The 18,401-nt window shown below is 44.1% G+C and overlaps 1 protein-coding gene across 1 annotated transcript; it reads right to left on the reverse strand.

The window, feature by feature from the left end:
* Positions 1-5,632: 5,632 nt before the first annotated feature.
* On the reverse strand, positions 5,633-18,224 carry LOC116987742 (cleavage and polyadenylation specificity factor subunit 4-like). Its single transcript, XM_033043974.1, has 5 exons — positions 18,122-18,224; positions 15,954-16,004; positions 14,476-14,628; positions 6,502-6,597; positions 5,633-5,730 (listed from the first exon to the last, which is right to left on the reverse strand). The coding sequence occupies exons 1-5, from the start codon at positions 18,222-18,224 to the stop codon at positions 5,633-5,635; spliced, it is 501 nt and encodes a 166-aa protein (XP_032899865.1).
* Positions 18,225-18,401: the final 177 nt, after the last annotated feature.

The raw sequence follows: 18,401 nt of genomic DNA on the forward strand, positions 1-18,401 counted from the left end.
GTAGCCTTGATTCCGGTTGCTGCACTTGTTAGCGTAATGGCCCTTCTCCCAACACTAAAGGAATAGAATCAACGAGAGAAGGGAAATACATGTTTTGACTTATGCAGTAATGTTTCCTATAACTTAAAGAAAGCATTTGATTATGTATTAGCTCCAACCCTAGAATCGATCATTTTAATGATTTGCATTTACCTCGACAATGTAATAAGCAAACTCAAATGTACCATATTTTTACATCAATGAAATAAAACATCAGATAGAAGTTGGGACGGTTCTGGTGGTAGGGCAATGGTGGAGAGAGCTGGCAGCCTCGAATTCCTGAGCGCCTCAGATGACTTGTTCTGAGCCCAACAAATGCAATCACAAAGGTGGTGTGCCAGCGCTTCTACTTTTTCCAGAGGTTTAAAGAGATTTGCTACATCTCCGAATGCTCCAACAAACTTTCATAGATGTACTGTAGGAAGTTTCCTGACTGGTTATACCGTGGCTTGCTAGGGTCATTCCATTACACAGGAATGCAAGAGGCTGAGGAGAATGGTGAACTCAGCCAGTTCATCACAGGCACAGCCATCCTCTCCATTGAAAGCATCTTCAAGAGCTATTACCTTAAGGCAGCAGCAACTATCGTCAAGAATTCCTACCATCTGAAAAATTCAATGATACTTTATTGTCACATGTACCTAGGTATAGAGAAATTATTTGTTTTGCATACAATCCTGTAAAATCACACAGCAGACCTTACCTAGCCAGTACACAAAAAGTCGCCAAGTTTTGTCGCTAACAAGGTTACAAGAAGTTCAGTCTAATCTTCACTGCCATCTTCGGACGGGAGATACAAAAGCCAGAAGACCACAGGGTTCAGGGACAGTTACTTTCCTACAACTATCAGGTTCTTGAACCAACCGACACAACCCTAACCCTATCTTGACAACAGAACACTACCCTGCGAAGGACTTATGTTTTTGCACAATCATCTTGGTTTTTTTTGTAGTCTTTTAGAATTTTGTGTGATTTATGTTGAAATGTTTGTGTGTGTTAAGTCTATGTGCCCGTGCTGCTGTTGCTGCTGCTGCTGCAAACAATAATTTTCATTGTATCAAGGCTCGTGCATATGACAACAGGTTTAAACATGAAATTAGGAAAATCCGGACTTTTTCTCCACAATGAGTAATGACATGGAATTCCAGAATGTCCCATGACTAACAATAAAGCGTGTATAAATAGAATAAACTGGAAGATAAAACACATCCTGAAAGCATTGTGAATGTCTTCAGACTCTCATATAACTAGAATTACACCAGATGTGTATTGTATTAATTTTGAAAACCTCTGGAGTAGTGCTGTCAGTAATTCCACTATCAAAGAGCTGGCATTAACAGGTGGTATAAGTTGTAACTTCCGTTACGAATTAAGTAAATAGCATTTTCAAACAGTCAGCACCCAATAAATGGGAGTTATTTACTCCATACCCCAGATATATAAAACAATACAGTGTACCTTGAAGCACAAGACTTTGTCCAGAGACCTGTAGCCTCGGTTGAATTTTGTCTCCCGGTTCAAAGGATACTGAGAGAACATGTCTGTTTCCTGCAGGAAAACTTCTGACTTTATTGTTGGATCAACTAATCCACATCCATTTTACGTGAATTATTAGAAGTCACATGGTTAGCATTGTACTATGATTAGTGATCAATGATTGATGTTACAACCTCAGATTCAAACCAATAATCGCATTGAAGTCCTATAGAATTCACGATAAATAATGAAACCATCATCCACTGGTACACTTTTCTAATCATTTCCATTATTTACAAGTTCATAAGTTGCTGCCTTACAGTGCTTGCAGTGCAGGAGACCCGCGTTCGATCCCAACTACCATTGCCATCTGTACGAAGTTTGTACGTTCACCCCATGACCACGCGAGTTTTCTCCGAGATCTTCGGTTTCCTACCACACTCCAGAGGTACAGGTATGTAAGTAAATTGGCTTGGTATACATAAAAATTGGCCCTAGTGTGTATAGGATTTGTTAATGTGCGTGGATCGCTGGTCGGCGCGGACCCGGTGGGCCGAAGGGCTTATTTCCGCACTGTATCTCTAAACTAAATTGGGGCATGGCAAACTTTGATGGTATTAAACAAGAACTTGCAAAAGTTGATTGGAGGACATTGTTTGCAGGAAAAGGGATCTCCAGAAAGTGGGGGGCTGATAAAAGCTACACTGTGAGAGTTCAGGGTGTACATATCCCTGTTAGACTGAAGGGCAAAGCAGGTAGGAGTAACGAAGCCTGGACGAGGAACGAAATTGAGGCTTTGGTCAGGAAAAAGGAGGCATGGATGGAGTTGCAGGAAATGGGCATGGTCCTCAATTGGCATTTCTCCTCTGTTTTTACTGCCGAGAAAGACATGAAGATGAGAGAACTTGGGAAAGTTTAGTTTAGTTTAGTTTAGAGATACAGTGCGGAAACAACGTCGGCCCAACGGGTCTGCGCCGAACAGCGATCCCTGCATATTAACACTCTCCTGTGCACATTAGGGACAATTTTTACATTTACCAAGCCAATTAACCTACAAACCTGTACATCTTTGGAGTATGAGAGGAAACGGAAGATCTTGGCGAAAACCCAAGCAGGTCATGGGGTGAATGTACAAACTCCGTACAAACAGCAACCGTAGTCGAGATCGAACCCGGGTCTCCGGCGCTGTAAGCACTGTAAGGCAGCAACTCTACCGCTGCGCCACCGTGTCACCCTAAAGCTAATGGGTGATGTTGTGAGGACAGTCTATATTACAACCGAGGAAGTGCTGGATGTTATAAAAATATGAAGGTAGATAAATCCCCCAGCCTGAACATGTATATCCAAGGGCACTGTGGAAAGCGAGAGAAGAAATTGCAGGAGTCCTGGCTGAGGTATACAAATTATCATTAGATGCAGGTGAGGTGCCAGAAGACTGGAGGGTGATTAATATTGAAGGTAGACACAAAATGCTGGAGTAACCCAGCGGGACAGGCAGCATCTCTGTAGGGAAGGAATGGGTGACGTTTCTGGTCGAGACCCTTCTTCATATTACTATTTTAAAAAGGGCTGCAAAGAAAAAGCTGGGAACTATGGACAAGTAAGCCTAACGTGCGAGGCTGGATAGGTACTGGAGAGGATTCAGAGGGATAAGATATACATGCGGTGCAGGCTCGAAGGGCCGAATGGCCTACTCCTGCACCTAATTTCTAATTTCTATGTTTCTATGCATTTAAAAACACAAGGGTTGATTTGGCAGAGTCAGCATGGTTTTATGCATCGGAGATCATATCCCACAAATTTGATTGTGTGTTTTTAAAGATGTAACCAAGGTGGTTGATTAGGGCAGGACCATAGACATAGATTATATGTACTTCAACAAGACCTTTAATACAGTTCCGCATTGTAGGCTGCTCTGGTAGGTTAGATTATATGGATTCCAGAGAGAACAAGCTAACTGGATACAAAATTGGCTTTGTAATGGAAAGCAGAAGGTAGTGGTGGAAGATTGTATTTCCGACCGAAGGCCCTTGACTAGTGGAGAAGTTGGGCCGAAGGGCCCGTTTCGTGACCCTGTGACTCTGTTTCTTCCAGCGGCAGAATATTACTTTTGTAGTTTTTAATTCTCAATACGATAGTTGAATATTTATGACTGGTTGCTGGCATTGAATGTGGAATATTATTAAATGCCAGTTGGAATCAACTTAAGTACTGGTTCTGGAATGGAAGGTGTTACTACAGGTAGCCAGTACACTTATATGTACTTAATATTAGCAAAGATGAAAATTTCCCCCCCCATCACATTTCCAATTGAGGCAGTTGCCATTTTTCTATTGCCATCTGTTTATTTTAAATGCAGTGCAAAGAACAGAATGGACATCATTGATTGAGGTGCCTGTGATATAATTAAATACAAAGTTGAATTATGTTGCAGTCTGAGGTAATCGAAGTGGGACATTTGTACAAGAGTGAAATTAGAAAGAATTTAAAATGTTCCACATTAAGATAGAAAACATAAATTTAAAAACTAGTAAGGCTTCATTATAAAACACATTAGAAACAGTGATAAATGCTCTGAAATAGTCTGCCAGGCTAGGAAAAGCTGCTGGCTCCTGTCTTTGACTTTTATGTGCATAATGAATATTCCATGAAATTAATAGCTAATATATTTACTCTTCACAGTTTTATGTACACTTAACAATGAAGAACATTTAGCCATTGGGACATCACTATTAATCATCCCAAAATAACATTACTAGCTCATGTTTTCTGCAAATTCTGCAGCCTAATATTTAATTAATTTCATTCTTGGGTTGATTGTATTAATGATTTAATAGTCAAGCCCTTAACCTGATTTGAGTATTAATCACAAGCAATCCCTTGGCACTCTAACTGATATTAGTAAAGGTACTTCACTTATTTTAAAGGAATATATTTTCAATACCTACCTTTGATTCCAGGTTCCATTCAGTAAATTTATTATTTGGGCTAGGAAAAAATATAAAAAGTGAGCATGATTGTTACACAGAATCATTTTTTCCCTCACTTCTCCTTCCCAGAATTCTCTTACTTTGGCAAATTGAACAATTTCCTAATCTGACAATAGACAATAGATGCAGGAGTAGGCCATTCGGCCCTTCGAGCCAGCACCTCCATTCAATGTGATCATGGCTGATCATCCCCAATCAGTACTGCCTTCCTGCCTTCTCCCCATATCCCCTGACTCCGCTATTTTTTAAGAGCCCTATCTAGCTCTCTCTTGAAAGCATCCAGAGAACCTGCCTCCACGCTCTCTGAGGCAGTGATTCACCACTCTCTGTGAGAAAAAGTGTTTCCTCGTCTCAGTTCTAAATGGCTTACTCCTTATTCTTAAACTGTGGCCCCTGGTTCTGGACTCCCCCAACATCTGGAACATGTTTCCTGCCTCTAGCGTGTCCAAGCCCATAGCAATCTTATCTGCTTCAAACTTCATGCTGCTTTCAACAGTTGAAAGAATAGAGGGGATGAGACGGTGATTTGGGAGTGGGTATGTACATTCCAATAATTATTGGAGCTAAAAAGTCTATCTGAATATGCAAAGTTTTAACTTTTATTCACAGCCTTCTGTGGTAAAGAATTCCACATATTCACCACCCTCTGACTAAAAGCATTTCTCTTCATCTTCTTCCGAAAAGAAAAATTATTGACAGTAAAAGTCTGAAGAAGGGTCTCAACCTGAAACTTCACCTATCCATGCCTGACCTGCCGCATTACCCCAACAATTTGTGTCCTTTTATGTATCAACCAGCATCTGCAGTTCATTCTTTCCATTCAATAATATCAAATTTCATTCTTTCAAAATTCAGTGAATTTAGGCCAATCTTACTCTCTTTTACAAGTTTCTCCATCCTGGAATAAATGTAGGGGACCCATGTTGCCCTGATTCAAAGGTAAATATATCTTGGATGGAGACCAACATTGCATACAGGTCTCCAGAATAAAACTCTCAACAAACCCCTGTCTGACTTCAAACTTTTTAATCTTTGTTCTTCACTCCATTTTTAATAAAGGCCATCATATTATTTGGTGTTTCAAGAAGCCAAGCGGACGGAATGTTATTCAGTATTACTCTATATACCTACTGTGAAAAATTGCATCCTGTTCCTTCAGAGCAGAAGCCGACAAGGTAATTCACACACATGACCTTCTTGGTGTGTTTATTCTTGCACAGAGGGCCTGTCACAGAGACAACAATAAAAGTGGAGTCCCGTATATTGATTTATTGTGACATTGGATTTTTTTTTAGAATTTAAATTCAGCACATTTATTGAAATATTTTGTCAATTTCTAAGTGAAGCACTTTATCCCTTGGTTTACTGTAATGGACATTGAATAAACTACAAGAAAATACAGATGACAGGTTATTTATTGAAGACAGGACAATGTATCCGTTCAAGAGTTCTCTGACAGACAGACAGATGTTCTCTTTTTCTTCACAATCAGAGAATTTAGTCTGTCAGAAAACCAGAAAATAAAATTAGTTCTGATGGTGGACAGCGGCGCAGTGGTAGAGTTGCTGCCTTACAGCGCCTGATGGTGGACAGCGGCGTAGTGGTAGAGTTGCTGCCTTACAGCGTCTGACGATGGGTGCTGTCTGTGCGGGATTTGTACGTTCTCCCTGTGCCTCGTGTGGGTTTTCTCCGGGTTCTCTGGTTTTCTCCCATATTCCAAAGACATATAGGTTTGTAGGTTAATTGGCTTCAGTATAAAAAGAAAAATGGTAAATTGTCCCAAGTGTGTAGGATGGTATTAAGTGTGTGCGGGGATCTCTGGTTGGCACAGACTCAGTGGGCCGAAGGGCCCGTTTCTGAGCTGTATCTCTAAACTAAAAATCTAACACTGCAATTTTCTGGCTAGTGTTTGGTTTTTACAAAGAACTTTATATTTCAATTCTTACTGTGAGAAAATGAATACAGTATTGACAATAAAGGAAGGCAAAGTGATTACCATTTTTACAGAATCCTTGGCCATACCATGGGCAGTCGTGAATTTTCACCTCTGAATCAATGTGCAGGAAAGGGCACTCTCTTTTACTGCATTCCCCTGCAAAACAATGAAATTATGATATTGTAAATGAGACATTACACACGTGTAACTTTCTAATAGTCTTTAATAAGGATACAGAGTTAAACGATACATGAGTAGTCACTGACTCCAGTCTGCTACTGTACTGCGCAGAAGGAGAAGCAGGCGTTATTATAAATGATACCTAAGGCGGGGTTAGTAGTACTGAGGTAGCTATATGATTGGTTGCATGCATAAAGCATGCATAACCATCTACATCCTTCCCCTTAGAAGATTAAACATGGAGGATAACCATGGCAACAGAATTAAACAAAATCACCATACCGAACAGGCGGCTTGCTGACACGGCCCGAGCGCGTACGGACCAACCCTTCCCCCCCCTCACCAGAAAGACCAGGGGACGTCGGCAAGCCCGGAGGCGACGAAGCCGCAGGGGAAACTGAGAACGGCAGGGGGGGACAAACGTGCAGGAGGGGTGGAAGAATGGTTAGCAATAGGCGTCCCATGCGGAGGTGAACAAAACACAGCGAGAGGTCAGGGGCATGCAGGGGCCGGTAACGGGAACAGCAGCGGACGGCTGGAACCGCACCGGTGGAGCGTAGGGTCCCGCTGCCTGCGGGAGCGGCTCCTGTACTGCAAACAGGTGCTGACCACTCCTGCGGTAAACAGTCCCTTCAAAGTTCACAAGGTATGAGCGAGGCGCGTCGGCAACGCCAACCACGGTAGCCAGACGGGAATATCCACCAGCAGTCTGTAGACGAACGGCCTGTCCAGGCAGCAGAGGCTTTAGTGGTTTGCACGATCTATCATGTGACCTTCGTTGGATGTCGTGCTTTTCCTGAATGCGCGTCTAGACGGATGCAGGCTCCAGCACTCGAGGTAGCAGCTGGTGTTGAGCAATCGGAATCGGTGGTCTCGTCGTTCTGGACATCAGCCACTGGGCAGGTGAACCCAGGGTTGCGTCACTGGAAATGTTCCTCAGGTCCAGGAGGTCGAGGTAAAAGTCGGAATTCGCCAGGCGCGCTTGCTCCATTAGCAGTTTGGCACTCCGGACAGCCCGCTCAGCAAGCCCGTTACTCTGCGGGTACTCAGGGCTGCTCGTGAAGTGGAGGAAGTTCCATTTGTTGGCAAAGAGCTTGAACTCCTGGCTGGTAAACTGCCTGCCGTTGTCGGTCTGCAGACGGACAGGCGAGCCGAAAGTGGAAAAGTGTTTCCTCAGCTTGCGGATGACCATCTCGGACGTGAGGGAGGTCAGAAGGTCAACCTCGAACCAGTTCGAGTACGAGTCAGCCAGGACAAGGTAGTGTTTACCCCGCCACTCGAAAATGTCAGTGGCCACCGAGGTCCAGGCCAGGGCTGGCGCTGGTTGTTGCAAAAGGTGCTGCCTTTGCTGGTGGGGCGCAAGACTGTTGCAGGTAGAGCAAGACAAGACACGGTCCCGAATGTACTTAGCCATTCCAGGCCAGTAGAATTGGCACTGTGCGTGGGCGATCGTGGCATTAACACCTGGGTGCCCGCTGTGGGCCACGCTGTAGCACTTGTCATACAGGGAGGAGGGGATCACGACCTTGTGGCCCTTAACAATAACGCCGTCTTGGATGACCAGTTTGTCGCGAACCAGGAAAAAGGGCTGTGTCTCTGCAGGTGCGCTGGCGCGCTTGCTCGGCCAACCCCCTTTTATCACTGAAGAAATCCGCTACAGAGCGGGGTCGGCGGCAGTATGCTCGGCTAGGCACTGAAGCTGCTTTGTGGGGACAAAGTCAACGCCGAGCACCAGGAGGTCCTCCCGTTCGTAGGGGTGGCGATCACAGGAAGCGCGAGGGGCGCGAGAGAGAGTGTCAGCAACGTGCATTTCAGTACCCTTTTTATAAACAATGGTGAAGTCGAAACGCTGGAGCTGCATCATCATGCGCTGCAGCCTGGCAGGTGCGACATGGATCGGCTTGTTCAGGATAGTCACCAATGGCTGGTGGTCAGTCTCAACCGTGAAAGAGTTTCCCGAAAAGCAAGTCTTTGAACTTAGAGCAAGCAAAAACGATGGCAAGCAGCTCCTTTTCGATCTGTGCGTAGCGTTGTTCGGTGTCGGTCATAGTACGGGAGGCATAGGAGACAGGGAGCAGGGAGCCACTGGCAGAGGACTGTAGGCAGGCTGCACCGAGCCCGAAGCGCAAGGCGTCACAGGTGACAGTGATGGGACGCTTCAGGTCGAAAAACGTCAGAGTAGGAGTGCTGATCAGCTTAGACTTTAAAGTATCGAAAGCCTGCTGGTGCTGCGGGAACCAGGACCAGGCGGTGTCTTTTCTAATCAGTTGTCGCAGGGACGAGCTCAGTTCGCTGAGGTTGGGTATAAATTTCCCAAGATAGTTCACCATACCCAGGAAACGCTGCAGGCCGAGCACGTCGGTGGGGCGGGCATCTCAGTGATGGCGGCAGCTTTCAAAGGATCGTGCTCGAGTCCGGCAGGAGTGAATACATGGCCAACGTAAGTGACCTCGGAGATCCGGAACCTGCACTTCTTGGGGTTAAGCTTGAGGTTGATCTGTCGTGCCCGCTCCAGGACACAGCGTAGGTTCTAGTCGTGCTCCACCACGTTCTTTCCGTAGACCAGGATGTCATCAACAATGATAGCGCACGGCAGACCAGCGAATAGCTGTTCCATGGTCCTCTGGAACACCTCGCTGGCAGAGTTGATGCCAAATGGCATTCGCAAGAACTTGAATCTGCTGAATACGGTGTCGAAAACGTGGTCAGATTTGATGACCCCTTGTCCAGCGGTATCTGCCAAAACGAGCTCTTAGCGTCGAGGACCGAGAAGACGGTGGCCTGTCCGACCTGAGTTGCAACATCCTCAACTGTCCTCATGGGGTAGTGGGGGCGCCTGATGGCAAGGTTCAAGTCTTTAGGGTTGATGCACACACGGATTTCATTCTTGTCCTTTTTTAACGTGGCAACCATGGTGGACACCCACTCGGTGGGCTCGCTGACCGCTTCTAGCACCCCCATGGTGACCATGTCGTTTAACATGGATTCGACTTTGCCCTTCATGGCGTGAGACACTCTGCGGACGCACGAATCACAGGTGCCACCTTTGGATCAGTAGCAATTTTGTAGGTAGCTTGCCCAGTTCGTCATTAAACAGGTCGGGGTATTCCTTTATCAGGTCCACCGATTTCATCACCTTGTGGACCGTTCTGTCGAACGACACCAGTCCCAGATCCTGGCATGCCTGGTTGCCCAACAGAGTCACACAGTCAGAGTTCAAAACATAAAAGGCCAAGGCACGAGTTGTTTTTTTCAGCACACAAGTGAAAGTAGCTTTACCCAGCAGTCTCAGCACCTCACCCCCGTAAGCATGCAGAGTGGAACGGTCTGCAATCAGGAGCTCATTATTCCTTATCTTCTTGAAAAGGCTTATTGACATTACATTCACCTTTGCCCCCGTGTCGAGCTTAGCGTGAAAATCGGAATTGTTGACAGTTATCAGAACAGTTGGATCGGGTAGCCGGCCAGGTGCATGGAGGAGTGAGTACACACTTGCCTCCCCTTGTGAATTAATTGGATCGGCAACGTGGGCAGCGTCGAGCAGGGACGGGGAATCATACTTGTTATCAACTTGCATCAGCATGTTTAGGTTAGGTCTGGAAGCTTGTGGAACTTTCCCACGAGAACAGCAGGCAGCAGAGAAATGGTTTAACTTCTTGCAATAGTTGCAGGCTTTACCGTAGGCAGGGCATGGCGACTGCCTGTGGTGCAAATAGTTGCAGTTCGGGCATTTAGGGGGCTCACCGCCAGATGCGGGGCTGGCCCGTGGCACAAATCTCGTATTATCCGTTCTAGGTCGCGGTCTATTGAACCCAGTCAGATTGATAGATTTAGTGTCCGAATCGAAGATGAGCTGAGCAGGCTTTCGGCAAGAGGAAGCCATCGTCAAAATGAAAATAAAAACTTAGCAAAATAAATAAAAACCGGTAGACAGGAGACGCGAGTTGTCTCTAGCTGACACCATGTAAATGAGACATTACACACGTGTAACTTTCTAATAGTCTTTAATAAGGATACAGAGTTAAACGATACATGAGTAGTCACTGACTCCAGTCTGCTACTGTACTGCGCAGAAGGAGAAGCAGGTGTTATTATAAATGATACCTAAGGCGGGGTTAGTAGTACTGAGGTAGCTATATGATTGGTTGCATGCATAAAGCATGCATAAACCATCTACAGATATCTCAGCTTTTTACAATTTAAATACTATATACTATTAAGAACAGAAAGAAAATAATGTGGACTGAAGCTTGAAATCAATCAGAAAATGTTGGGATTCATAGCAGTTAAGGCAGCATCCATGGAGGGAAAATTGGTATAGTATCATCTATATGACTAAAAGTCTCATCTTGACCACTTCCTGTCTGTGCTGTATATTGATTTTAGAAAAAACACTACCCTATATCGCTATGATGTTTGGCCATCTTACTCACAGTCCTCCTCCGCTGAGGCAGCCCTGAGGACTTCGCCGATCGATGAAAAATAAAAAAGTTATGAATGTTTAAAAAATCTTGAGATCAGCTGATTTGTCCTCTCGCCTGTCAATCACCATGATGAAGGTAACACCCCTTCTGGGGGGGGGCCAGGAGTATAAAGCCCAAATGGTATGAAATTGTATTTGAATTTGGTGGCCTGCACTCTGCTTGAAATGGTATGAAATTGCATTTGAATTTGGTGGCCTGCACTCTGCTTGAAATGGTATGAATGTGCATTTGAATTTGTTGGCCTGCACTCTGCTTGAAATGGTATGGAATTGCATTTGAATATGGTGGCCTGCACTCTTGCTTGAAATAGTATGAAAGTGCATTTGAATTTGGTGGCCTGCACTCTGCTTGAAATGGTATGGAATTGCATTTGAATTTGGTGGCCTGCACTCTGATTGAAATGGTATGAAATTGCATTTGAATTTGGTGGCCTGCACTCTGCTTGAAATTGTATGAAATTACATTTGAATTTGGTGACCTGCATTCTGCTTGAAATGGTATGATGAAATTGCATTTGAATTTGATGGCCTGCACTCTGCTTGAAATGGAATTTCAAGGAATAGCCGTGAGTGAACTGCCAGCTCACCAGACGCGAGTCAATCAACTGTCAACCCACCAGCCGTGAGTCAATCAACTGCCAGCCCAATAGTCCAACTGTCAGTCAACTGCCAGCTCAGCAGCCGTAAGTGAGTGTACTGCTAGCCCACCAGCCATGAGTGAGTGAGTGAACTGCCAGCCCACCAGCTGTGAGCGAGTGAACTGCCAGCCCACCTTTGGCCTACCTGAAACCACTCATTTCGGCCCACAAGGCCCCTATTAGCCCAGAAACCAGTCCCTTTTGCCCAAAATGCCCCCTTTTAGCCCAGGATGAGCATTTTGGCCCGAAAGCCCCATGCCAGGCCAGGAAAAGTCCACAAAAAGTGCCTTTCACCGTGATTTCACAGATTTTTCAAGTCCATTCGACCCATCAGGCATGTACTAGCCCTGGAGGAGTCTCTTCAGCCCATCAGTAAGTATTCCCTCTGTAAGTATTAAACCTCACCCCAGTATTTTTCTCCCTCCCTTCATTGGCTCCCTGTGAGATCCAGGCCAGGATAGACTTTCCTCCTCCATTGTTGTGATCTGTAGAAAAAGATGAAAAATGTCTAAAATTTATTCTAAGTTTCTGAGCTGCCAGCCACCAGCCCTGAGTGACTGATCTGCCAGCCCACCAGCCCTGACTAACTGAGCTGCCAGCCCACCAGCCCTGAGTGACAGAGCTGTCAGCCCACCAGGCCTGAGTGACTGAGCTGCCAGCCTACTAGGCCTGAGTGACTGAGCTGCCAGCCCAAGAATCCAACGGGTCCCACTTAGTCTAGTTTTATATCAGATGTCACCTGATAGTTTCATATCAGATGTCAGTTTGGGGATGTAATGGATGACTACTGCTGGCCCTGAACCCAGTTCCTAATTTTAGCTAGGAGTTCTTGGAAATATTAGAAAAAAAAATTAAGACATATTGGTCCCTCGATATGAATCACTTCAATAAGCATATTACGCCCCTTGCATGTTTTCTTATCTGCACTCTTCCTGTAACACGATGTTCCACACTCTCTTTCCTTTTGCTTTTTGAACTGCCTTTGTACTCATGTATCATATGGTCTGCCTGGATAACATGCAAAAATGAAATTTACCACTGTATGTTGGTGCACAGGACAATCATAAATCAATATCAAGAGAACTGTGATGTTGGTGGCACCAACATTTCATTCTTTATCCTCGTATCCACGGTTAATTTTGTCTTGATTTGAACTGCAATGTTCCATACTTTCAGTCAGTAGACCAAACGAGACAATGACAATAAATTGAATCCAATCCAATCCAATATTGATGGGAACTATTAGGTGAGATGTGAAAGGCACTTGGTAAAAAGTATGGGCTATAGATGGATGCCATGGGTAGTGGGTGGGGCGAGGCGGTGTGACAAGAGAAAGAGATGTAGGGGAGGGAGGGGGACACAGGAACTCAGGAGCAAAGGGTTACCTGGAATTGGAAAGTTCAATGCTCATACCATTGGGTTGGTAGTTACGTTTCACCTCTTGCAGAATACGAGGCATTGTTCCTATATTTTGCATTGGCTTCATGTTGGCATTGGAGAGGGCCGAGGATGGACAGGTCAGTGTAGGAATGGGAAGAGGAGTTGAAATAGGCTGCGACCAGGTGCTCAGGATGGGCTTTGCAGATGGAATCTGCAAGCTGGTTGCTTGGTCTACACTTGATCTCACTATGTAGAAGAGGCCACATCGAGAGCACTAAAATGCAGCAGACAGGTTTGGAAGAGTTGCATGTGCACTTGCCTCAACTGGAAGGACTGTTTAAGTCCCTGGATGGTGGTGAGGAAAGAGGTACAAGAATAAGTGTTGCATCTCCTGTGGGTGCAGGGACAAGTGCCAGGGTCAGGGAGGGGTGGGTTGGGATGGATGAGTGGACCAGGAATCACTGGATGGTGGGATCTCATGCTACAGGCTGGACCCAACGAGACGCTTAGAAATACCTCTTTTTAAAAATAACACCATACTTTAATTTGAAAATCTCTACCCTTAACGCTTGAAGCCAGTTGTCATACCTAAAAGTTACTCAAAGTATCAAGGGTAGAAATTTATACAGGTCCACCACCGATTATCTGCTTTTTGCCCGGCCAACAGAGGTCATGGCCTCTGAGAGGAGTTGAACGGTGTCCAGAATGGTCTTCCTAAGCTGCCGGGGTGGGGGAGTCAGCTTTGGGGACGGATCTGAGCCCTGGCTGCAGGGGGTAAATTGGACCCGCCAATCGGAAGTCATAGAAACATAGAAAATAGGTGCAGGAATAGACCATTCGGCCCTTCGAGCCTGCACCGCCATTCAATATGATCATGGCTGATCATCCAACTCAGTATCCTGTACCTGCCTTCTCTCCATACCCCCTGATCCCTTTAGCCACAAGGGCCACATCTAACTCCCTCTTAAATATAGCCAATGAACTGGCCTCAACTACCTTCTGTGGCAGAGAATTCCAGAGATTCACCACTCTCTGTGTGAAAAATGTTTTCCTCATCTCGGTCCTAAAAGATTTCCCCCTTATCCTTAAACTGTGACCCCTTGTTCTGGACTTCCCCAACATCTGGAACAATCTTCCTGCATCTAGCCTGTCCAACCCCTTAAGTCAGGCCGCAGAAGTCCTTATGAGGTCGAGAACCGCCGCCTCACCCGGCCTAGGCGTCTCATTTTCGGAGGGACTTCCAGGAGGGATTTCAAGTGCCCTTTTGTCTGGATTAAAGGAGGTACTGGACCATCATTTTTCGGATAATCAGTGGTGGATCTGTATTTGTACATCCATAAAAATAAAGCTCACCGTATTTTGAATAGAAGAAGCAGCGTGGCATTTTTGTCATGTCATATTCGTGCAAAAACTCACACTGATCCCCCATTTTGCACAGACCTCGGAGCCAGTGTTTGCACACGACAGACTTCGCACCATTGCTGTGGCGTAATGGGCACAAATTATCTGTAACAATCAAGAGGGCAGGGTTACTGACAACTACAGCACGACCGGTAAAGTACAGATATACTGGGAATCTGTGCAGGCAGAAGGTGGGAGGTAAAGGAACCCGGGTTAGTTTGGAGTGAGGCCACCAAAAGGTGGACATCACAAAATCCTCCAAAACCATCTAATAAAAGAGATAAAACACACACTAGTTGGCGTTTACATAAAACATTGCTGACAATGTCCTCTTTAGGGGGTAGGCTGTTTCTGATATCTACATGAACGCAAAACTAATTTTTTACTTAATCCATCATTATGAAGAAATCAGAATGATCATTGCCCAGTATTCTGATTTACAAATGGATTCACATATTGAACAGCAAAGGCTTCAGTTCTCATAAGGTAACAAGTTAACAATATATACAACATGTACAATCTGCATGTTCAACATCCATTGCCAGGATTGTTCATGCAGGCTCATGATGATGACTATTTATTTTATGATAATTGACAATTTTCAGCTGCAGCAATGACATAAGATGCCTTCAATCACTAATTCAGTCTGGGATGTATCTAGCAGGTTTGAACAATGGGAGAATGCAAAATTATTCATTAAAAAAAAGAAATAGGTTATTTACAGAAATAAATTGGCCAAGATGGTTAAACAATTGAATAGGTCTTCTGGCATTAACCTAGTATCAGTTACACTGAGTGAAAATAGATACTATTTTACGATGCAGCATTGAACAAGGGAGTTAAGAGAGTCAAGAGATTTTTATTGTCATATGTACACAAACGGAACAATGAAATTCTACATAGAAACAAAGAACTGCAGATGTTGGTTTATACCAAAGATAGGCACAAAGTGCTGGAGTAATTTAGCAGGTCAGGGATGTATCTCTGGCAAAATGTAATGGGTAACGATTCGGGTCGGAACTCTTCTTCAGACTGAAAGTGGGGAATTGGTTGAAATTTAGAATTTAAATACTTCCCAACTCTCATTTTAAACACTGCTTATTGCCTACAGTCAAATGACCTTGGTAAGCAAACCACCAAGTAATCTTCAATGTAAAAATTTCAAACTTCAGTAAACAACATGAATGAACACTGACAAAATGGCCTGGCAGAAATTAAACCTTGTTTGAGTTGCACCAGTCACAACTTCAGGCCTTCTTATAGTACATGATCAATGTTCACCATACAGGTAATGTACTGTTGACAGTGCAGAGCACACCACACTGCAGCCCAGGAATATTTCCATTCAAGAGCTCACCATGTATTTCAAGAATCCCTATTTGCAAGCAAAAAAGTTACATTCTGGGATCTTGAATCAAGTGGTATCTTACCTTTTACACATTCACCTTTAACAAAATACTCACAGACTGCAGAACCAGATTCTACAGAGAGAAGAAAAAACAAGAATCACAATTGTTCGGTCTTGTTCTCTCTTTGGGCTCAGCAGCCTTCTGATTCGACATGCATTTGTTTTGTCAGTTGTTTCCTGTGTTGTACTCAAGTTAATAGATTTTTCACATCTTTTAATTTATCCCACACCAACATTTCCCAATGTCCATAAGCAATAAATATTACCATAATCTGCAGCTTTTCCATTTATTGAATTACAGATGCAGCAATCTACACCTTAAGGAAGACAAAAATGCTGGAGAAACTCAGCGGGTGAGGCAGCATCTATGGAGCGAAGGAAATAGGCAACGTTTTAGGTCGAAACCCTTCTTCAGACAGATTTTTTGAGGGAATGGGTGCCTAGAAAACGGAAATCCTGGAGTAGATGAAGAGCGCGTGAGGTGTCTTGAACATAGGTAGTGAGGGATTTAACCAGGGGAGTCGAGGTATGTGGAAATAAGTTTGGTAGGACACGAACAGGCAGAAACAATGGGTCTGCCAGGACAGTCAGGTTTGTAGATTTTGGGGAGAAGGTAAAATAGGGCCATGCGGGGCTGGGGAACAATGAGGTTGGAGGCTTGGGAGGGCAGGGAGCCGGAGTTGAAGAAGTCAGTGATGGTGCTAGAGATAGTGGCCTGGTGCTCGTCTGTGGGGTCAAGGTCCAAGGGTAAGTAGGAGGAGGTGTCTGAGAGTTGGCGCATGGCCTCAGCCTTGTAGAGATCAGCACACCAGACTACCACGGCACCTCCCTTGTCGGCAGGTTTGATCACCCAGTCTGGGTTGTTGCAGAGTGAGTGGAGGGCTGTACGTTCAAGGGGGGGGGGGGGGGGAGAAGTTAGAGTGAGAAAGGGGAGTGGAGAAGTTGAGGCGGTTGATGTCCTGCCAGCAGTTTAAAATAAAAAGGTCTAAAGCCGGAAGATGGCCATGAGGGGGGGTCCAAGTGGAGGGGGCCCCGTTAGAGACCCCCTCCTCTTGGACCATCAGTCTGAAGAAGGGTTTCGACCCAAAACGTTGCCTATTTCCTTTGCTCCATAGATGCTGCCTCACCGGCTGAGTTTCTCCAGCATTTATGTCTACCTTCAATTTTCCAGCATCTGCAGTTCCTTCTTAACCTTAAATTGTCTCTAAACAAGCCATTGGAAACCATCCCGATGCACAATGACCACCTTATCGCACCCTGAATGTGTATAAGTTATGTTCCATGCACCTTAATTGAAATGTATCTTATTAGGATTGAGAAGATGAATATTTTTTCATAGTCTGAAGTACAAGCCAAGTGCAAGAGTTTGAAAAATCTAACTATGGTATTCATTTGCAGGGGTCGGTGATACTATACAGATACAACCAGTGCTCTTTCAAGCAGGCAGGTGAACTCAATTGTCCTCTATCATATAGATTAATTTGGCTCATTTCTTGATATTTGACTTTGATGCAAGGGTTGGTTGGGTTTACAATCACCCAGCTTTAGGGACATCTACACACCCCACAAAACGCTCTGATGCTCAATCCCCATTTCCAAAGCGAGAAAAAGCATACTCAACTGAAGAAGCAAAAATATTTAAAATGACATTTTGCTATTTGTTGCCATTACAAGGAGATAGAAACAAAAAAGAAAATTGTTAAAATATTTGGTTTACAGGAGCAGGTATCAGACTACAAATGAGAAACATTTACCTCAAAAAAAGTACAACTGTGCTAACAGCAACATGCAAAACCAAAATAGGGATCCAAGTTCATAAAAGTTTCAATTCAAACCCTGTGAGTTTAGTTTTGTGAGTTTAGTCATTGTACAATTGGTTATCCACTTTAAACCACTAATCATCACATTTCAAACTATTGGATGAAAGTAAATAGAGGCATCACTTTCAATAACTTCTTGTTTCAGAAATATTTTCCTGAACTATTATTAAAAGTTAATTTCTTTCAAAGTAATCTTTGAATATTAACAAAATAGATCATGATGAATGTTAGGAACTGGAATTGGTTTCAATACATTTGGATTCAGTGACTTTTGAGAAAATAGCATTGTTTTAAAACCCTAAGACAATGAATTATAGGAAGATGCATTTAATTTTACCAAGTTTTAGTTCTGCATTATAATTTGACTTACTGTCCATGCCAGAAAATGGCACATCCGGAATTCCGCTCTGCTGCTCCAGGACAATCTCAAAATCAAATCTCATCTTTTGTAAACCAGCTATCAGCTCCTGCATTCTTCCAGTGTTTGAATACAAATTATATTTTCCCCAGGCTGTTTTCAGTAAACTGAAGAAACCAGCCATGAAGCTTAGGCTAACTTTATCAACTCATCAGTGGCCAAAGAATGCTGGGACTTTTTAGAAAAAATGATTTAAAAACAAATGATTTTAAATTATTATGTTTCCGATAAA

The sequence above is a fragment of the Amblyraja radiata genome, chromosome 26, assembly GCF_010909765.2.
Source record: "Amblyraja radiata isolate CabotCenter1 chromosome 26, sAmbRad1.1.pri, whole genome shotgun sequence".
Classification (NCBI taxonomy): Eukaryota; Metazoa; Chordata; class Chondrichthyes; order Rajiformes; family Rajidae; genus Amblyraja; species Amblyraja radiata.